This window comes from Pipistrellus kuhlii, unplaced genomic scaffold (assembly GCF_014108245.1).
Source record: "Pipistrellus kuhlii isolate mPipKuh1 unplaced genomic scaffold, mPipKuh1.p scaffold_m20_p_5, whole genome shotgun sequence".
Classification (NCBI taxonomy): domain Eukaryota; kingdom Metazoa; phylum Chordata; class Mammalia; order Chiroptera; family Vespertilionidae; genus Pipistrellus; species Pipistrellus kuhlii.
The window spans coordinates 8,032,944-8,055,900 of record NW_023425551.1 but is presented as its reverse complement, the minus strand read 5'-3'; the positions used below and the strand labels follow the sequence as shown (position 1 = coordinate 8,055,900).

General features: G+C 38.1%; 1 protein-coding gene across 4 annotated transcripts in view; it reads left to right on the top strand.

Moving 5' to 3' along the window:
• The first annotated feature begins 1,844 nt into the window (after positions 1-1,844).
• The window catches only part of CEP85L (centrosomal protein 85 like), a 79,970-nt gene continuing 58,857 nt past the window's right edge, over positions 1,845-22,957 (top strand). For all 4 annotated transcript variants that reach the window (XM_045573351.1, XM_036413549.2, XM_036413550.2 and 1 more), the window contains exons 1-2: positions 1,845-2,258; positions 14,141-14,302. In XM_045573351.1, the coding sequence (XP_045429307.1) occupies positions 2,186-2,258; positions 14,141-14,302 (235 nt within the window). In that variant the 5' untranslated portion in view covers positions 1,845-2,185. The remainder of the gene's footprint in view (positions 2,259-14,140; positions 14,303-22,957) is intronic.

The window sequence follows — 22,957 nt, the reverse complement described above, 5'->3', positions numbered from 1 at the left end:
GTTTCTCTCTCTCTGTCTCTCCCCATCCTATCCATTCTCTCTAAAAAAATCAATGGAAGAAATATCCTCGGGAGAGGATTAACAACAATAAAACAACAACCACAAAATCCTTTCTACTGAGTACATCTAAATCCAATTCCATAATGTTTTTACCAAATATTAATTGTTCTTTGGAACTATTTTAACCACTGTTGGTTTGTTTGATTTTTTTCTATGTTCTTTTTGTTTTGGTATTTTTTTTTTTATTTTTGTAAACATTGACTTCTCTTGAGATTTCCCCATATTATGCACAAGATTTTCTTCTAATTTTAAAATATTACTTTAATCAATTGTTATGTCACTCTTTAGTTCTCTGGCTGTTGTTTGCTAACCATGACAAATTTATATAAGAAAAATACATGTAAGTTCAACTTAATCAGTTCAGAGATTCATATCCAAAGAATTAAATATTTATGAGTGGAGTGGTTATTTTTCATTTTAAAATAATCTCTTTTGAATGTAACAGTTAAAGAGTTTAATATGGTTTTATATTAAATATAGTGCTTTTAGTACCTATTTTCCTTTGTGATCTACTTTATATTTTTTAAAAGTTGCCTCATAAAACATTAGGTATCTGACTTTCACATAAACAAATAAATTTATATACATGTACACACACCTACAAGTCACTATTCTCATTATTTGCATTATTTTTGTTAATAAGACCAATTACCAAAATACTGAAGTTCAATAATAAATGTTTTAGCTTGAGATTTTCCTTGTATTCTTTACAATCTATCTCAAGAAAAAAAAAAACATGCCAGTCTACAACATTTGGTTTAGTACTGGTTAGGTAGTCCCTAGCTCTGGATCTTGTGTTTTGATGAATTTTAATAATTTTGAGAACCATGGATACAGGGTATATCATGATTGTGGGGGGAAATATAAGCTCAGTATATTCTCAGAATCCATGCTTTAAAAAATGGGTGGTTACACTCTAGTTCATATACATAATATTTTCACTTAGTATTTCAATTACTTTCATTGCATTAGATCTCTATCACTCCCAGCTTAATTAGTAGGAAAACAAAAAATATTTCTCTTTGGTGCCAACTGCCAACATAGCAACTTATTTTTACTATTTGCCTTTATTCTTGTAATGGGCATTGAAATATTTTACACAGTCTCAACTTCGTATGTACATTGTCTGTGGTGTGTGTGTGTGTGTGTTTGTATGTGTTTGTGTGTGTGTAGTAACATGCCCTTCACATTGATAAAAACGTGGAAAACGGAAATAAATGATTAAAAAAATACTGTTTAGGATTGAGTGGCAGCTGGTGGAGTTTGGGAATAACAAGTATTTATTACATTCCCGAAGAACCAAGAAATATGTATAATAGTTGAGACATCCCCCCCCCCCCCCGACACACAGTGATCTATAAACGATGTTTGTGTAATGAAGGAGGATGATTTCAATCTCAACCCCTAATGAACCTAGGAATCCCTTTCCCTTCTAGATTAGCCTTGATCTCAGCAGTTGGGTTGCGAATGCAGGTCTTGCAGGTCTCTTTCAAGAGGCGCCCTGCAGGGCCTCAGGGATTCGGGGTTACCGAAGAGGGGGTCCCGGGCCCCGTTATCGCCTTTTTCTTCTATCGCAGGGCATGGAGATGGGGAAGGAGGGATGCAGATAGCGGGTTGAACGGACCTATTCCACCCAGACTCAGGGAACACCCCTTGCAACCCGCCCTCAGTCCCGCCCCCCGCGCCGCGCACGCCTTATGTAAGCGCCGAGGCCCCGCCCCCGGCCAGGCCCCGCCCCCGGCCAGGCCCCGCCCCCGGCCAGCTCCGGCCGGGCCCCGCGGGCGGAGGGGGCGGAGAGAAGCAGCCGCCGCAACTTCGCGTGGAGCCGCGGAGCGTGGGCTCAGCCGGACGCCGAGCCGCCGCCGCCGCGGAGCCGCCGCGTCCCCGGCCCGGGCCCCAGCCCCGCCGGCTCGGCATGGCCCCCGCCGCCGCCGCCGCCGCCGCGGCTCCTCCGGCCCCGGCGCCCTCCGCTCGCCGCTGAGCAGCCGTTATCTGCCCGCCGCCGCCGCGGCCCAGGCTCCGCGCAAGTTTCCGCCGCGGGAGGCGCGGGAGGCGCGGGAGGCGCAGGCGGGGAGAGCGGACGCGGGGAATCGGCGCCCCCAGCCCGCCGGCCCTCCCGCCCGCGATGTGGGGGCGCTTCCTGGCCCCGGAGGCCGGCGGCCGCGACAGCCCGGGCGGAGCCCGCAGCTTCCCGGCGGGTGAGTAACGGGACGGCCCCGGCGGCGGCGGGGGTGGGAGGGTCGCGGCCGAGCGCCGCGCTCTGGGACCCGCCGCCCTCCGCGCCCAGGCCCGGCCTCCCGCCGCCGCCGCCTCCCCGCCGCCCGGGGCCCCCACCCCCGGGACCCCGACCCCGGGCCGGCATCGGGCGGGCGGCGGCCCCGGCGTGAAGCTCTCCGGGACCCCCCCGGGCTGGGCTTTGTTGTCCGTCCTCCGCCCCTTCCCTCGTGGGGTGTGGGGCGTGGGGTGAGGGGTGTGGGGTGCAGACGTGGATAACGGGGCTCCCGGGGACCCGCGCGGGAAGGTCGCGGCGGCGGCGGCGGCGGCGGCTCGGGGCGCGCCCGCGGGGCCGGGGTCCGCGAAGCCCACGCCGCGGCCGCCGCCTTAGGGCGCGTTTAGGGGCGAGAGGGGGCTGCGGGCGACGCCCCCGCGGCAGGGCACCCCGAGGGGTCAGACCCGCGCTGAGCCCCGGGGCCGCCCCGCATCCCTCGCCGCGCGCACGTTCTGCAGGAGCCGGCGGACTTGGCGCACCGAGGGCGTCCATCGTTTGCCGTCCCTTTGCATCGCCCTTTCAGTTTTGGGGTTTGCAGGCTTGGGTGCACGAAGGGAGCCATTTCACGCCAGCCTCGCCCAGCAGTCGCGCAGGAGCCACCACATCAGGATAAATCTTACCCCAATTTGGGATAAAAAAAAAAAAAGAAGGCTAGGATAGTCTGGGACAAGTTGTCTGAAGTTGACAGTTCCTCCAAGTCCTTTCATCTTGATTGCATCTTGAACCCCTAGGAGAAGCTGAAAGTTATGTGGGCCCTTTATTCCGAAAGAAGCTTCATATACACATCTCCCACCTACTATGTTAGGTGGTTCTGGGAGTTCTACTTAGTAACCTAGTTCCGTAAAATGTTTGCCCTCAACTTGTGTAACTGACATTTTTGTGTATACCTTTTTCAGAGCTATTTGCAAAACAAAAAAGCAGAAGCAGTATTTGGAAGTGGGTTTTTTTTTTTTCCTTCTTCTGGTGGTAGTTTCTGCTGTTTAAAAAGTATTGAATACAAACTCAGAAGATCGCTAATTACAATTTCAAATAATGCAATTCTGTGACAGATGGAAGTGGGGCACGTATTCAAGGTGTCCTACCTGATGTTTTCGTATGTGTACGCTGTGAAATGACTTCCACAATCTTAACTGGTTAACTATTCATCACCGCAGTGTTTTGCTTTGCTTTGTTTTGTATTTTGGTGTATGCTGAGGACACTTCAGAGCCATCCTCTTAGCAAATTTCCATCATACTATACAGTATTGTTAACTCTAGTCAACATACTATGTATTATACCTAAATATACATAAATTTTATAACCCAGGGTTAGATGTGAAATTTCTTCTTAAATTTCATCATGCAACACTTTTAGAAATAATAGTAAAAAATATAAATAGGGAATAATTTTCTTTAAAATGTATCATATTTGTATACATTATAGAGGAAATAGCTGTTGAGAAGTTTCTGAAGCTTACCGGATATTTACAATCCTGAAATCAAAGTAACTTAAGTGAGAAGACATTTCTTTATCCCTAATGGGCTGGAGGGAGTCTTTCAATTATTAGTACATGTGAAAAGCCATCTGCAATGTTTTTGTGACTTAACCTCTTCAAGTTTATTTCTAATAATAACATGTTTAATGGTGTAATGTCATCCAAGCATTGTATCAATGTTTCCGTTGTTATTATCTATGATAGAAAATTATCTTAGTGCTTAGAAGTTAAGTGACTGAAGCTTTGAGATTATACTGCAGATTATACTGCAGTCTCTAAACCTTTGTAAAGAATATATATAGAAGAAGATACCTTATAAATCTACCCAAGTTTAAGGAATTTGGACAGTATTGCTTTACAAAGCATATATTTTATCTCAGCTTTGGTATTGTTGGTAAGGACTTGCCTTTCCAATAAAAACTTTTTCAGCTGTATGCTAATAATTGATTATATATAGTAATATTGATGAGTGTTTATACTTTATTTTGTTCTCAAGCAAACAAATATTAAAATTATTTTTTATTTAGTTTAAAAAAGCCATATGTTAGATGAAAAACTGTGTGGTTTCCTTAGCAAATGAGCAGATGGTTAAGGTCAAGATAATGACCTCTTAATTGTTTCATGTAGGGATTTTTTTCTGTTTCTGAGAATTAGAAGAAAATTCATAGTTTTTGAAATATTCTCCAGTACATCTTTTGACTAACTTGAGTGATTTCAGAGTTTTTCTGAAAACAAAGAGAACCAGTCTTCTGATTCAATGTATCAGCAATCATTTGGTCCTGAGTGCCATTGTGAAGGCTTAGATAAATAATTAATGCTATTTAAATAAATTTATCTCAATATGTGGGTCACTTCTAAAACTAGTTTGTTTATACAAATATGTAACTAAAGGGGAACCTAAAGGCATTATAGAACCAGTGTTCTAAAAAACTGGAGGAAACTTCCTTTTCAAAGCAATGGCAGTAAAAACAAATAGAAATAATGTGTGGTTTGGAAAATACTGAACTTTTGACCTTTGCTTTAGGATTTAACTTTGTTTTGGCTTTACCAACAATATTCCAGCTTTATAGAGTAACTGTTATAAATTAAGCTAAACATTTTCTATATTTCTGTACAATGAAACACCTTCCCCCTTTTTGCTATTGGCTTGACAAGTGTGGTTTTAAAAAGAGCTAATTTAAAGTAGAACACGTGGTTTGTCTTTATGCATTTGGTTGATTTTCCAAGAACAACCTATTCAAAATGTCAATGCCAAAGTTGGATGAAGGATGGATGTATTTCCTTAAGTGTTAAAAATCTAGTATGATATAGAGCTATTTTGAGTACTTAAACTTAATTATATTGAATTTGTTCTTTTTTATAAGTCATACTCTAAAAATATTAATATATTCATGTGGAGGCAGGATATGCCAGCTTTTTAAAACTAAATAAAGAACTCCATTGTTGTTACTTAGCATAGTGCTTGGCCATGAGCACGTAGGAAATGTTTGTGAGCGGTAAGCATTGTGCTGGACTCTAAGGATACATCATTGAAGAACCACCATAAGGTCCCAGGTCCCTAAGGGAGCTTACATTATTATGGAAACACATGATCTGAACAAGTGTCACTTGTTCAGTGCCTCCAGCTTTTAAATCTACCTCTTCCTCGCTGACGCATTGCCATAGGTGTTTGGTGATGTCATAATGAGCGTGGTAGTCATTAGTATGATCGCAGCAAATACTGAAGGTTTCTGCTGTGGTTCTGAGTTAGATGGACCTATAAGTACTATGGTAACAATGAAACGTAACTCTTTTGCCTAAACGCAGTTGGACATGTTCTTTTATATTAGGCAGTGGGGGGTGAGGGGTTCATCTCAACTGTAGTGATGACTTTGTGAAATGAACTTGATTAGTAGTTGAAGCTCTGACACTTCTTGGCTTGCATGGAGTTACTTTGAGGCCAGGCAATAAATGGTGAGTTGACGTCTTCTGTTACACCGGGAATATTTCTGAATGTTGAGAACAGAAAGGCTTTACAGAGTCGTGATTCTTCTGACTCGATGAAATATGTTGTATGTGTACTCTGAGAAAAAGATGAAGATGTGATAATAGAGGCTCCTTGGTAGTGTTTTATTGAGTGATAGTTTAATTAGTTCCCTCAAATTGTACATTGAAAAATAGAGAATGTGGTTGTCTAGGCAATTCCTAAAGCTACAGTGAGATACTAATTATTTTGACTACTCTGAGGATATTCATATTTTACATGGGCAGAATTATATTCTAAAAAGTGGAATTTATTGTATAAGGCTATTCGTTTTAAGAAAAGGATTTATTAACATAAAAAGCATGAAATTGCTCTTTATACTAATATTTTATTTCTAGTTTCTATTTTTCTATGATTAAAAAACTCCATTGTTGTTACTTAGCATAGTGCTTGGCCATGAGCATGTAGTAAATGTTTGTGAGCGGTAGGCATTGTGCTGGACTCTTAAGGATACATCATGAAGAACCACCATAAGGTCCCAGGTCCCTAAGGGGGCTTACATTGTAGTGGAGATATACATTCTGTAAGTAAACTATAACAATAAGACAATTCTGTTAGAATTAAGTCTACAAAGAAAAGGGAAAGGGAACAGGGTGAGATGGCAGGGGTGGGTAGAGAAAGTGCTTTGGGTAGGCTGGTCAGGGAAGGCCTCACTGAGGAGGTAACACTGTATTGAGACCTGAAGGATGAGAAGGAGCCAGGCCTGATGGAGAGGAGCGTTCCGTACTTGTGGTTCCATGATGGGAGTGAATTTGGGGAGTTTGAGGAATATCAAAACCAGAGAGTCTGGAGCAGAGTGAGTGGGCTGTGAGGTGCGGGAGGCCTGGTGATGGAAGGCATTGTATGCAGTTTAGATTCTGTTCCCCATGAGGGGAAGCTACCCATGAAAAGGTAGGGGAGATGACCATTCGTTCTTTCACTCAGTGCACATTGAGTGCCTGCTATGCTACAGACATTGTTTATGGACCAGGGAACGAAGCAGGCATTCCTTATCCTTGGTATTCACAGATCCCCCCCCCCCCCCCGCCCCCTTTAGGTGTGAGGGAGAAATTGTGGAGGAGTGAGGGAAAGAATAGCAGTAGAGAAGTAGGTTAATAGATCATCGTAGTAATTATGTGGGCGATGGTGGCTCAGATTGGAGTGGCTAGATTGGATTAGGAGAGAAGATAATGTGTTTGGAATACATACTGGAGAAACAAAGCTGACTGGATTTTTTGATGGGTTAGAGGTGGTAAATGAGGGAAAGGAGAGTCAAAGATGGTATCTTAATTTTGGCTTCAGTAATTATAACAGATGGTGGTGTCATTTCCTGAGCTGGGGGAAGAGTGAGGAGAACAAGTGGACTAAAGAGTCCTATTTTGGCCATGTGAAGTTTGAGATGCTTTTTTAGAGGTTCCTGTGATAGTTGAGTTGGAAGTTGAGCATACATGTCTGAAGCTCAGTAAGGACATGGGAGAGGTGGAGGTAGGAATTTTGAGTGTCACCTGAGTATATGTGGTGTTTAAAGGTGATCACATGGAGAGAGTATAGAGCAGATAGCAGAGACTATAGATAAGAGGGCAGAGGATCAAGCTCTGGGACACTTGATGTTCTGGTCAGGTAGAGGAAGAGGGACCACCCAAAGAGACTGAGAAGGAGCAGCTAGTGATATAAGAGTGTGGTGTCCAGAAGAGAGGAGACTGATGAAGAAAGGAGTAATCACTGAAGTCTGTGCTTCCAGGAGGCCATGTAAGATGTGGGAAGAGAATGGATCTGCTTAAAACTGGCAGAGATTAGAGATTCTCTAACCTACCATGCTCACTTTGTTATGGAGAAATTGATTTATAAGGTGGTTACATTATGCTTGTAGAGGCAAAGATTGTGTGTTGACTGACCATTAGAAATACATATTGCCTTGCCATGATATTACTGAAGCTTTTCTGAAGCCTTTTAATTAATACTGAGCCTTCCATCTCATTTTAGGAATAATTTACTGAAAAGTTTGACTAGAAAGTAAGTTCCTTATTATTGGGGAGATATTTATAAATTTCCTCAACTTATTTTGGGGTGTTAGTTTTAATACACTCAAAAATAAGATGAAATTTAACTAGACTACTATTTGTCTCCATGTACAAGAATTAACTCAAAGTATATAAATAAACCTAAATATAAGACCTGACACAATAAATTACATAGAAGAAAACATAGGTACAAAACTTATAGTCCTTGGTCTTAAGGAGGATTTTCTGAATTTGACCCTAAGGCAAAGGAAATAAAAGCAGAATTAAATGTATTGGTTTGTATCGAACTAAAAAGCTTCTGCAAAAGAAAATACCAACAAAACCAAAAGGCAGCCAATGGAATGATAGAAGATATTTGCAAACAACAGCTCTGACAAGGTATACAAAAATATAAAGAATTCATACAACTCAATACCAAAAAGAGAAAATAATCCAATTAGAATATGGACAGAGGACCTGAACAGGTACTTCTCCCAAGAAGACATACAAATGGCCAACAGATATATGAAAAGATGCTCAACTTTACTATTAGGGAAATGCAAATCAAAACTACAAGGAGATACCACCTCTCATTTGTTAGAATAGCTGTTATCAACAAGACAATAAGTGTTGGAGAGGTTGTGGAGAAAAAGGAGCCCTTTCATTTACTGCAGGTGAAAATGTAAACGGGTACAGCCAACTATGGAAAAGAGTGTGGAGCTTCCTCCAGAAATTAAGAATAGTTACCATATGATCCAGCAAACCTCTCTTCTGGGTATCTGAGAAATTTGCAAAGGCTTATTTGTACCCCAATGTTCGTTGCAGTATTATTAACGGTGACCAAGACATGAAAACTACCGAAGTGCCCTTTGAAAGGCGATTGGATAAAGAGGATGTGGTACATATATACAAGTGGAACACAACACAGCCATAAGGAAAGATGAAATACTGCCATTGACGACAATGTGGATGGATTTTGACAATATCACGTTCAGTGAAATAAGTCAGAAAGTCAAAAACTATATCGTTTTACTCATGTGGGATATAAAACTGAAAGCAACAAATGAATAAATAAGACAAACAACTGACAGTATGGAGGTTACCAGAGGGAAAGGTTGAGGGGTAGTAAAAGGTAAAGGGGATAAATACATGGTGATGGAAGAAGATTTGACTTCGGGTGGTGGGCACACAGTGAAACGTACAGATGATGTATTATACAGTTATACACTTAAAACAAAATTTTACTAACCAATGTCACCCAAATAAATTTAATAACCAGAATTTTTGTTTTAGTTTTTGCCTTTAAATGTATTGTGTACAGCACTTAGGTTTCTAAGTGTCAGAAAATAAATGGCTAACTAGTTGAGAAATAATTAATGTACTCTGCTTCCTTTGGAAGCGAATGCTACATAAATAAAAGCATGTACAGAATTAGGTCTAACAACTTTTTTATTTAGGAAAGTTTCTTTTATTTTATTTCCCCCTGGGTACTGATAATATTTCCTTAATTTGCTACCATGTAGAATATTTTTTCTATTAGTTGATATTACTAAATTATATTTCAAAACAAAAGCGTAAACCCCTCAGGAATACCACTTGGTATACTCCCTCATGCTTGTAGTGGTTAAAAACTTACTAGTTTTTACCATACCTTCTTTTTCCAGTTTATAAATAGAAACAAAGGCTATGAGAGACTAAATTAAATACGTTGCCCTCATTCCTCATATCTACCAAGAAACTTTTGAATGCAGCATTTCATGTAACCAGAAGATAGGGCTCTTTGGCCGTCATACACTGAAATCAACAGGCATGTAATTTTTTCATAGAAGGAGATAGTCTTATCTGTGTTGGTTGCTACCCCACCTCTCTTAAATTCCTCTTTACATAATGAGTACTTGGGGTGAATATTTATTGGTTTGAATTAATATTTTTACTGTGAAAGGTGAACCAATTATCCATCTGACTCTTGTTCTAATTGAGGTAATTTAAACCTGAACCTCAACCAACCTAGTTTGAAGCTCTTCCTTGTTACACTAGAATTGAAAATAGGAAATTCAGAATCAGTTCTGAAGAATATAGTTTTATACCTTTTGTGGTAATGTTTTTAAAGTTCAGTAATTAATGAATGAACTTCCAAATTTCTTTTTAATTTAGAAAGCAAAGAATACTAGCTGTCAATTACTCAGAATTCAGTTTAAATCATTAACTGCAAGAAAGGCAATTCTAGTTTGATTGAGATATAATTGATGTATAATATTGTATTAGTTCAAGGCATACAATATGATGATTTGATAAATGTACATGTTGCAGAGTGATTACAACAATAGGTTTAGTTGACATGCACCATGTCACACTTAGTTACACTTCTTTCCTTTAGGATGAGAACTTTTAGGGTTTACTCTCTTACCAGCTTTCAGGATGCACCATAGCATTGTTAACTATAGTTACCATGCTATAAATGAATCCCTGGAATTTACTTATCTTTTCACTGTAAGTTTGTGTTTTTTGGCTACTTTTGCCCACTCCCGCATCCCCTGTCATCGGCAACACCAGTCTGTTCTCTGTTTTCATGAGTTGGCTTTTTTTAGATTTCACATTTAAGTGTGCTCATATGGTATTTGTCTCTGTCTGGCATAGTTAAGGTAGCATAATACCCTCACAATCCATCCATATTGTCAAAAATGGATGCAGGATTTTCTTCTTCTTTTAATGGCTGAATAATAGTATGCCTTGTATATAAACATCACATTTTCTTTATCCATTCATCTGTTGATGACACGTAGCTTCCCTGTCTGTTGTAAATAATGCAGTAGAACATGGGGAGTTGTGATATCTCTTTGAGATCTTGTTATATATACCCTGAAGTGAGGATTCCTGGATCATAAGGTAGTTTTATTTTTAGTTACTTGAAATGGAATAAAGAAAATAAAGTTTCTTTCATCTTAGCTAGTAATTCTCCTGTGTAAGCAGGATTTTCTGTTTGTTTTTTTCCTTTTTTTTGTGTGGTTATTATTAATATGAATATCTTAAAACGTGTTTTAATGTTACATTTAAAAATTTTATTGCTTTTTTGGTGCTTTGATCCTATTGGAGATTGTTTCCCCATGTTTATTTGGAATTTTGGCTATAAACTCCTCAAACCATTTATAATTATTAATGTATTTTTAGCTGCTTTGGAAAATATTTACTGATCTTTAAATAGATACTTAAATGTACACTAGCTCCAGGGATAGTTTAAAATCTCCTGTATTTAAAAATAAACAACAACAACAACCAAAAAAGAAAAAAAGAAAGAAAACCCCCTTCTTCTAAATGGAATATTTTTTAGATCTAAGTCTTTGAGAGTTTTAATTTTATACCACTGACATTTATTGAGTACTCAGTGGTAATAATTACAGCATTTATTGAGACTCTGCCTAACTGTGAAGCTCTGTGCTAGAGACTATAAAAAGAGGGGGGAAAAGTTGTTTTTCAGTGTTCCCAGTGTGGTTATGGTGAAGAAAGTCATATACATATGGGTTAATTTAGATTAGTAAATGCTGTTATAGAATTTTGAATGATATATTGGGAGAGCACAAAGTAGTAGTTACTTAATATCGCCTGAGGAACCAGAGAACACTGAGAGCAAGCTAATTCTGCACTGGGACTTTTAACGAAGGTACAGTACGGAGATAGCTTGGAGTCTCCAGAGAACCTGATCTGTTTGGAGGCAGTGGTTAGGTATGTGTGGCTGGAGAGTCTTTGTTAGGGAGCTGAGATTGGGGAGGAAGGGTTTGGGAAGTTTTAGAAAATGAAGCTTCTAGTTGATGAAGAAGTTTGCCAAACTTAATGAGTTTGAGTTTTATTCAATATGCAGTAAAGAACCAACAGATCTATGCAAGCAGGAGAATGACATAAATATGTTGGCTTTAAGAAGATAATTCTGACAGTAGCGTGGAGAAGGCTCTGATAGAGTTACTCTAGCAGGACATCTTTGCAGTAATCAAGCCAAAAGGTATGACCTGTGACAGTGGGGATGGAGAGGAGGGCTCATTCAATTGGCCTTTCTGAAATAGACTGAAATAGATTAGACGTATGGGCTAAGGAAAGGGGGTTTTTATTCTTTTTAAGTTAGTTGTACATTAATTTCTATTGATGGTAGAATAGGGCAATGAAGGCCAGTGCTCTGAACTTTGTGTAAAGTATTGTGTACTTGTTGACATTTCAGAGATAATGTGCATCTTATAATGTGTTAGATATGTGCATCTTATGATGCCGTATAAGGATTAATGTGCTTTTCTGTTCTCTTTTATTTAAAAAGGTTGGGTGGCCAAGACCGGTTTGGCTCAATGGATAGAGCGTCGGCTTGGGGACTGAAGGGTCCCAGGTTCGATTCCAGTCAAGGGCATGTACCTTGGTTGTGGGCACATCCCCAGTAGGGGGTGTGCAAGAGGCAGCTGATCGATGACTCTCATCGATGTTTCTAACTCTCTCTCTCCCTTCCTCTCTGTACAAAATCAATAAAACATATTTTTTTTAAAATAAAAAAATAAAAAGGTTGGATGATAACCTTTACTTTGAAAGAAACACTGCAATTTGTATCTATGATTTGTAATACATATTCAGCTTTTTATGCAAAAGTGTAAATCTGCTTTGTCAGTGTCTTTTTAAAATTTTCTTTTGGCTCAGAGTTGTGATTAAAAAATAAGATTAATTGTTTTTCTAAATATAGTTACAGGAATATTAACATATTGTAGAAGACTTGGTATTGTGTGCATTTTTGCTTCCACTTAAATAAAATCTTCAGAAACAAAATATAATAGGCTACTTCTTTTTTTAAAAAAATGTAATCTTCCTATATTTTCAGTGTGAATTTTATTACTACTGGGCACTCAGTGTAAAATAATTGAAATTTATATTTAAAAATGTAACATACTGCATTCCAAAGAGAAGTTCAAATGTATGCTGTCCTGGGATCTTTGCTATTCGTACAGAAATGCTCCGTCTTTGTTCTAGAGAGAGAACTGATTTTACACAATTACTCAGTTGCTTTAATATGAAAGGACACTGAACCTTAAGTTTTTGTTAAGTGCATAGCACATATCTAGCAATTAAGTAGTTCCTCTTTTAGTAGCATAATTATAACTATTATGTGAAAAAAGTGTCCTTATTCTACCGTGTTTCCCCAAAAATAAGACATCCTCCGAATATAAGACCTAGCGCATGGAAAGATAAGACATCCCCTGAAAATAAGACCTAGCGCAACTTTGGGAGAAAAATTAATATAAGACACTGTCTTATTTTCGGGGAAACGGTATCACCTGATGAGTATATTTCACAGCTAGTTCTTACTGCTTTGTGATTCTGGATTGGCTTGAATAGAGATAAGACATATTATTCTCTGATGCAGTCAATCTAAAATAAAGATTAGAATGTTACTCATGGTATTTGTTAATTATAATCAGTGTTCAAGTTACATAAAATATATTGAATCTTTTTTTTAAAATATATTTTTATTAATTTTTTACAGAGAGGAAGGGAGATAGATAGAGAGCTAGAAACGTCGATGAGAGAGAAACATTGACCAGCTGCCTCTTGCACAACCCCTACCGGGGATGTGCCTGCAACCAATGTACATGCCCTTGACCGGAATCGAACCTGGGACCTTTCAGTCCGCAGACCGACGCTCTACCACTGAGTCAAACCGGCTTCGGCTATTGAATCTTTTTTAAAAAGAAGCATATTTAAATGTTAAGACAAATCTGAGTTCAGGTCGGAGATCAACATAGAGATAGTTCTATTATTTTATTATGTTTTTGTCATTTTGGGAAACCTGAGTGAATTGCTTTGCTTTCATTGTAATACTCTCATAAACAAATCAATTAAATAATGCAAAATAATTTTCAATTTTAAGTGATTAGGCTATTGTAGAAAAAATAGGTTTTTTTTTTTTTAATCTTTCATGAGTATAATCTACTTATATTGCCATGCCATATGATTCACTTAGACTTTATCTGAGCCCCAGTTCTCAGCTAATTGTGTGGAATCATAGATGCCTACCTATCAGATATTCTAGAGCAGAGTATTTCCAGATAGATAGATGATGTGTTTGACATTTTAAGTAAGAGAACAGTATGTGTTTGAAAGTTCAGATATCTATATGCAGATATCAGAGTCCTTCAGCCAGAGGAAGCTGCTAAGTCAGCATTGAATTTATGTTACCATTGTCCTATTTTAACTATTTTGGGCAGAATATAACCTGATGTGCATTTTTTTTTACAAGGTTGAAAAAGATATCTTCTCTCTACTCACAGAGATTATAAGTGTGTTAATTTTTGCACATTTTTCTTTGTAGGCCCAGATTATTCTTCATCAGCATGGCTACCTGGTAGTGAATCGTTGTGGCAGGCCACAACTGTTCCATCCAACCATCGAAATAATCACATCAGGAGACATAGTATAGCTTCTGACAGTGGTGACACTGGCATCGGAACCTCCTGTTCTGACAGCGTGGAAGGTGAGTTAAAATTCTTCGTGTTTTGATATAACTATTTGGAGGATGGTTGAGTTGAAAGCATTCAAGGGATATGTTTTATTGTTTTAGACCAAGAAATTTAGAAGTAGTGTTTGAATATTTAATGATGTTTAGTGTTGCTATTTTGAATAAATTATAGATTCACATGCAACTTTAAGAAATAATATGGAGATTCTGTGCACCTCTCTCCCCCATGGTTATATCTTATAAAACTACAGTATAACATCACAACCAGGAAATTGATTTGTTACAGTCAAAATACAAATGTTTCTATCACCAGAGATTACCTAATATTGCTCACACCCACTTTCCCCTCCTCAACTCCTGGAGACCAGGAACCTCCATTTCTATAATTTTATCATTTTAAGAATGCTGTATAAACACAATCATTTGATATGTAGCCCCTTGGAATTCCCCCCCCCCCCATGGAGATTCATCCAGGTAATTGTATATATTAATAATTTCTTCCTTTTATAGTTGAGTCGTATGTATATAGCAATGGTGGTATTGAATAGACCACATTTTTCTTAACCTTTCACCTGCTGAGTGACATCTGGATTGTTTCTAATTTTTTTGCTAGTAGGGATAAAGCTGCTACCAGCATTCATGTATAGGTTTTCGTGTGAACTTACGTCTTTATTACTCTGCGGTCAATGTCTATGCATTGGCTGGTCATATGGCAGTTGCATGTTTACTTTATAAAGAAACTGTCACGCTATTTTCCAGAATGACTTCCATTTATATCGATAATGGAAATGGATCAGAATGAGTAACCCAATATACTCTTTATCCTTGCTAGCATTTGGTAGTTTTCAAATTTTAGCCCATCTGATAGGAATTAAGTGATATCTTATTGGTTTTAATTTTCAGCTCTCTAAAGATTAACAGTGTGGAACATTTTTCACATGGTTATTTGCTTTCTGTGTATTTTCTTTGGTGAAATGTCTCTTCATGTCTTGCTCATGTACTAAGTGGATTATTTCCTTTTTTTTAGTGTTGAGTTTTGAGAGTTTCTTCTATACAGGGTGTCCCCAAAATGTGTACATGTTTTAACAGCTGATAGCTCAATTTTGAAAATGAAATGTATATGGACAAACACCATCTTTATAATTATATACAGGGTGTCCCCAAAATGTATGTTTTCTTGGGACAACCTATATTTTAGATACTAATCCTTGGTTGGTTTGCAAATATTTTCTCCCTCTCTGTAGCGTGTCTTTCATTCTCTAACAAAGTCTTTTGCAACAGTTTTAATTGAATGAGGTATGAGAGTTCAGGTATTCCCAAGGCCACGTTTAGTCTTAGAGATTTGCTAGAAGGAATCACAGAACTCAGAAAAGCTGTCATACTAATGGTCATGGTTTGTTACAGCAAAAGGATACCGAATTCTGTCAGCAATAAAATAGAGGGGCAGGGTCCAGGAGACAACAGGCCTGCACATTCAGTTTGGTCTCTCCCAGTGAAGTCGCATGGGCAGTGTTTACCCTTCCAGCAATGATGAGTTACGCCCGTATGGAGTATGGCCACCTCGGCAAGGTCACCTCGTTATTGCTGGATGATGGTGGATATCCAGATGACATAACCTGAGTGTGTGTGCGTGGTGAGGGTGGGGCTTTATACTTCCAAAGAGAGATGAAAGCCTTGCTTCCCTGCTCAGCCTCTGTGACAGGTTGGTACGGTTGGAAGTCCAGGCTCCCTATTTGGCTTTGTTGGCCTGGGTGGAGGAAGGACTACAGTTTTTCTTTGGCTGTTGTCTGGAGAAGAGTAGCTACTGTCTGAAAGTTCTCAGTCTTCTTAGGCTTCCTCTGTGGTCCATTGACTGGGGAGGGCAGGTTTCTGTTGGGACTTTTCTGGGCTGTGCCTTTGGTTCCTTTTTGGGGCTGATTTTTTCACCTTCGGTTCTGGAAGACATGAGGCAAAAAGAAAACCCAGAGAATTTGCCAGTGTCTTATTCCTTGGATCCTGAGGTTCCTAGCCAATTTGCTGTCTTCTTTCCAACTTTTAAAGTCTATATTTGTTTTGTATTATAATGTCCAGGGCTTTTAGTTGTTCTTAGTGGGAAATTTAGGGAAGGGTATCTTTTCCATCTTCTAACAATAAATTGTTATGAGTATTAACAAAATCTTGTTTAACCACTACTGTCATAGCTTTGCTAGTGACAACATAGAATGTTAACTTTATTATGGTCTTGTATCTAATATCAGTTAAGTAAAACAGGGCCGGGGAACCTTTTTTCTGCCAAAGGTCATTTGGATATTTATAACATTGTTCGCTTAATGTAATTAAGCGAATATAAATTTATGTTGCTACGAAAAAAGTTCCTGAATTTATTGAATTTCAAAGTTCTGCCTGTGGTTGCTTTGGCAGGGCCAGACCAAATGATTTCATAGGCCTTATACAATGGCCTGCAGGCCGGATGTTCCCCACTCATGATCTAAAACATACAACTCAACCCAGCTGGCATGGCTCAGTGGTTGACTATTGACCTATGAACCAAGAGGTCATGGTTTGATTTTTGGTCAGGGCACATGCCTGGGGTTATGGGCTTGATCTCCAGTATGGGGCATGCAGGAGATAGCCAGTCAATGAATCTCTCATCATTGATGTTTCTCTCGCTCTCTCCCTCTCCCTTCCTCTCTGAAAAAATACATTAATAAAATATATACTAAAAAATAAAAATGTAAATTTAATTTTGGAGGTATAGGTCAAAGTATATGGAATAATTTTTATTTAAATTCTGTGGTGAATTGCTTTAAGTAGAGAGTACATCTGTGCAGTAAGTCATCCTCAAACAAATAGAATGTTACTGTTTAGTTAGACCCCTCTCTGCCCCCTCCCCAAACCCCTTGTTGTTCTTTAGTATTGTTGGCTGATTTTTCCAAGTGATGCTCTTTGGACACTGCTAAATCCTCTAAGCATCCTGTGAATCATCTGAAAAGTAACTTGCATTCTTCTTTATTTTAATGTTGTATTTTATTTTAATTCTTTAAAAACTTAAAAATTCATACATGAGTGTAAAGTAACTGAACACAGAATACAAATGCACTATGAATTACAAAGATGCAGTTTTATAAGTGGCCATTATATAAATAGAGATGTCTTTCCTTTCTTCTCTAACCTACAGCTTTTAGAGGGACATTTGTTTTTTCACTTAATAAATACTTATTCAGTTATTACTGTGTTTCAAGAACTGCAGAATTGGAAAGAGCAAAATGGAGGAAAGGATTACATCAGAATCTCAGCAGGGATGGGACTTAGGAAAGAACTGTATTCTGAAGTTGCCATTGGGTGATTTGCTTTTAGCTGTGGTATTTGGAGATTTAAAATACTTCTAAATAAGGGTGTGAGATTTTTACATTTAACAAGAAGTTGAAACACTAATTTAACATTAGCAGCATCACTCTTTTAGCTGTGGTAATTTGTTCATGAGGTGTCAGGTTCCAGGTCGGTAGGAAATAGATCTGTGACATGAGGCTGGATGCATCTGCAAGCCTACCAAATTGTAACATAAGCCACCTCAGCAGATCACTGGTTTCTTCTTAGGCTTTTCTTTGCCAAGACCTGAAGGCCATGTTAATAGCTGTTGTTGCCACAGAAATGTGTTTGAGAGGGAGTTGTTTTTGAAATGTGCAGCGTATGTTGTGTAGGGCATAACCTATAGATGTAGAGCCAGAGTTGAGTGATGAAGGGAGAAGCAGAGGAAACCAGGAGTGGAGTATAGGACCCTGAGACACACACACACACACACACACACACACAGAACTTAATTTTGCCTTAGGCTTGGCTCGGAAGCCTTCTTCCAGACAGTCTTTCTCTCCTGTATCACATGGCGCCAGAGGCAGGCTCTCGGGCAGTTCTTTTATCTCATAACATCTGAGTCCTAACTGTTTGGGCTAATTTTCAAGCATATTTATATATGTTTATTAAAAAAAGGTACAGATAGAGTTAATTTTTTTTTTTTTTTGCTAATTTCCAGCTGCTACTTTGTATTGGAGATAATTTTCTTATCTAATTAACCTCATTTATTTCAAATAGGAGGGACTGATAAAAATGGACTTCAATTTAATCATATCTTCATTAGTTGTTCCTACTAAGAAATAATAGGGCCATTGAATAATATAAATTTTGAGGTCATCCTGTGAATATAGATCATAAAGGAAGAAAAGTTACCATTTAGTGCAATGTTTTTATCTTATGGAGAAACTAAGGTCTCTTAAGATAAGGACTTATTCAGCCATTCATTTATTCACGTAGCCTGTAGTTATTGAGTGTGTTAGGTGTCAGATACTGTGCTAGGGGTTAGAATTAAACAGACATTTTCCCTGTTCATTGGATATATAAAGTGGAGAAGACAGACAGGAAATCATCAAATAGGATGAGCAGTGTGACAGGTGAAGTGCCAAGGTAGGTGACATACCTAAACCCAGTAGAAGAGGGGAAGGACCCTTGGCAGAAGTGATATTTAAGCCGAGGCCCCAAAAAGTGAGTTCGGACTGGGAGGGCAAACGGGGGTGGGGCGGGGAGTAGTCTAGGCTGAGAGAACAGCGTGGCCCAAGGCTGACAGGGGAAAGGACATTCTGAGCTTGGGTCAGAGGAGAGTAAAACTGGTGATGCCAGGAGACCACCTGTTGCAATAGGAGCCCATGATGACTTTTCATAAACAGGAAGCAGTGGGAAAGGAGAAAATGAGATTCAGGAGATATTGATACAAAAACCCTGCATTCTTTTTACTGCTTTATTCAGATGGAATTCGTATTTAAAGTGTACAGCTTTTAGTATATTGGCTTTTAGTATATTCGCATAGTTGTCACTGGTGTGAGTTTTCAGACATTTTCCTGACCCCAGAACGGAAACCCTGCTTCTCTTAGCCATCATCCGCCAACACCAACTTTCCCTGCGTTCCAGGCAGCCCCTGATTCTGGGAGACTTCATACAGTTCCCCAGGACTCACTCTCTGCTTGGATTTTACAGTGATTAGGTTTTATTACTGTAGTTTCTTTTGCCAGACACTTTCTTTAAAATACCTCATCTTAATGTAAAATATCCTCTTATTCTTATTCTCTGTTTTTCTTTCTTTTCCCCCCCCTTTTTAACAGAAAATTTCCAATGTAAAATAGTAGAAATGAGATAAAATAGTGAACCCAAATGTACACAACACCAAATTTATACAGTTACAAATAATAGCACAAATCTTATTTCAGTTATTCTCTGCTTACCCTCAGGTCCTCTGAACCTTTTAATTATAGTAATAGTAACATTTATTGAGCACTTACCAGGTAAAAGGCATTATGATAAGAAGTTTACATGATTGTTACAGTTAGATGTTAGGTACAGTTTATATACCGTAGTATAGGTAAAGTGTATGATACCTAGACCATTCATTAATCTGTTATCCTTATTTAATTAGTGGTCAGTTTATTGGTGAGTAAAATTACGTTTTTGAAAGTTTATAGTTGTGAAACTTCTAGGACTCTGATAATGGATACTTCAATAACAAGACTTTGAGATATTACAGTGGATTAGTTGGTTATTTGGCTTTCACTTAACAAAAAAGCAAACCACCATACATTTGTACAATATTATGTTGTTTTATTTTATACATGATTTAAACTATTTTTCTTTACAGAAATCCTTCTGAGGTAAAATATAATTGTTTTCATTTTATTGTATTTACTGATGAAAAATTAAGATTCAGCATGACGATAGCCTGTCTGGGAATACATTGCTGTTCAAGTAGTAGAGCTAAGATTTTCAAGTCAATCCAAAGCTCTGCCCTTTCCCTTCTATGTTAGATCTCTATACTCAGAAGGGAGGTGCAGGAGGGGAGCAGTTCCTTGAGGTGCAGTGTAGGAGCATTTGGGTAATATTAGATTGAGAAACAGGAGACCAGGATTCTATTTTGAGATTTGTACTTTGTCAAGTAATTTAACCTTTATGGACTTAGTTCTTCATTTGCATATGGAATAGGTCAAAGGTTATGCACAGAATACTGTTTTTGCTTGTGAAATCAAATAATTTCAAGGCAGTATTCAAAATAATTATGATTTACATTTTATTTTAAACCAAATAACCATTTTCACTTGCCCTCTATTTCTGCTTAAGTTTTTGGTAGTCTACATTATTTTTTAAAATGAAATGATCATTACAGCTCTCTTAAGTTTGCAGAAATTAAAATTGTTTGTTGGAGGGATATTTTGTCTGTTTATGGACTTCATTTTTATCTACAGTGTTATCCATATATCCATTTATTTATTCACTTATTTTTTTTAATCTGTCATTTTGCTTCTTGGCTGATAGAATATGAAAGCCTGTACCTGACCAGCTGAGCGAATTCAGTCCATTTTAGAGACCTGTGATGAGCCATGCGTTTAGGGAAGAAATAGTGACTCTGCTTCCCTTCAGACTTGCAAATAGAGGACCAAATCATGTCTTGTTTGTTCAGTCATTAAGTAATAATTTTGTTTCAGAGAAAATTTTCATTTTCAAAAATCATATCCCATAACATAATTGAAGAGATAAGAGTTATATTTGATTTGTAAAAATTGTTATAGAAGAGAGAAAATACTTATGGCTCTCTTCAAGTAAAATGCTTGATGATACTTAATCTTAAATTGAAATTAGTAGGAGATATCTAGAAAATGAATATAACTTTATAAAATTTTAAGTTATTGAAGAAAAAAAAATTGTTTTGTGTAAATAAAAAGTGATCTGTTTTTACTGGCCAGCTTTTCAAATGAGTTTAGCTTTGAATTGTTTAACTCTTTAAGCTACATCCCTCAGATTTTCCTTTAAATAAATTGCCAATAATCTAGGTGCAGATTAGAAATACCGCATCTAATTTGTGAATGGTAGACTTCTGTAATTTCTTTTAAATATATATTTTATTGTTGTTTTTTTTTTTTACAGGGAGGAAGGGAGAGGGAAATGGATATAGAAAGTTAGAAATATCAATGAGAGAGAGACATCAATCAGCTGCCTCCTGCACACCTCCTACTGGAGATGTACCCGCATCCAAGATGTACCTTGCAGTTCCCAGGCCAGTTCTCTATCCACTGAGCCAAACCTGATGGGGCTGTAATTATTTTTAACAAGTACTTTTAACTTTTCGCTCATTTTTTGGTCTTAATAGAATTTGAAGTGGCTTAAAAAATGCAATTGAAAGAATATAAAATATAGACAAGAAAACATAATAATGATTAGGCAGTAACAGAGTGAGAACTAAGATTTGCACAAAATTGCATACTGTTACTAATAATGTACAGTGGCTAATAGGCCATACATTTGGCTCTTGGGAAACAGAAGTTTCTATCTTTAAATATAAAGAAGAAAAGCAAGCAGTTCAAGAAAGCATGCTTTTTATAATATTGATACCTGGCATATAGTTTTCCTAATACTCTTAACCATTATTTTTGTATGATTTATTTTTTCCCAATCATTCTCAGACTCTGCAGATACAATAATGCCAAAATGGGACCTAATATTTTAGATGTATCTTTTGTAAATATTTAGCTGGATTAAAAAAATTATTTGGACAATTTTGTTTTTTGAGTGAATTTTCACTTACTGTAATGATTATGTTTTTAAAAAACATTTCTCTGCTTTTCTAATTTATTTAATCTTTCTTGCCTTCTTTTGATTGACACTTTTTTTTTCTTCATGTCATTTCTTCTAGTCTATTAGAAATTATAAACTCTATCTTTTAAAAATATAGCTTTATTGATATATATAATTCACATACCACACAGTTCACCCTTTATAGTATACAGTTTAATGCTTCTTAATATGTTCTCAGAATTGTGAAACCATTAACCACAATCCTGTTTTAGAACATTTTAGCCTCCCTAAAAGAAATTCATTAGTTGTCACTCCCCATCTTTCCTTCTCGCCCTAAGTAACCTACACTTTTTCTATCTCTATATATTTCTTTGTTGTGGACATCCTATATAATAAAAGTCTAATATGCAAATTGACTGAACAGCAAATTGACTAATGAAATGATCAGTCGCTATGACATGCATGACCACCAGGGGCAAGACACTCCAATTCAGGAGCTGCCCCCAGCTGCAGGCCCCAGGCCAGCAAGGAGGGTGCCAGCTGGGGTCCCCCGACCACCTGATGGTCACCCCATAGATCGGCCCTGATTGCCAGTCAGGCCTAAGGACCTATCCACGAATTTTGTGCACCGGGTCTCTAGTATATAATAATAATAAAAGCGTAATATGCTAATTAGAACAGATGACCTTCTGGATGAAGCCAGGGTGCAAGGGAAGCCTGGGTCCCAGGTGCCAGAGGGACGTCGGTGCTGGCAGCCAGGGGGAGGAAGGCCTGCTCTTGCACGAATTTCATGCATCTGGCCTCTAGTTTCATATAAATGGGATTATCTAATTTCCTTAGTGAAGGACTGATTTTCACTTACCATGTTTTCAAGATTCATTAATATTGCCATATTAGTGCTTCACATCTTTTTTTTTTTTTTCCCATATACTATATTCTGTTGTTTATCTATTCATCAGTTGATGGACATTTGGATTGTTTTGACTTTTGGCTATTAGGAATAAAGCCCCTCTGAATATGGTTTTATTTTTCTTAGGTTTATTCCCAGGAGTGGAATTGCTGGGTCATACGGTATAACTCCAT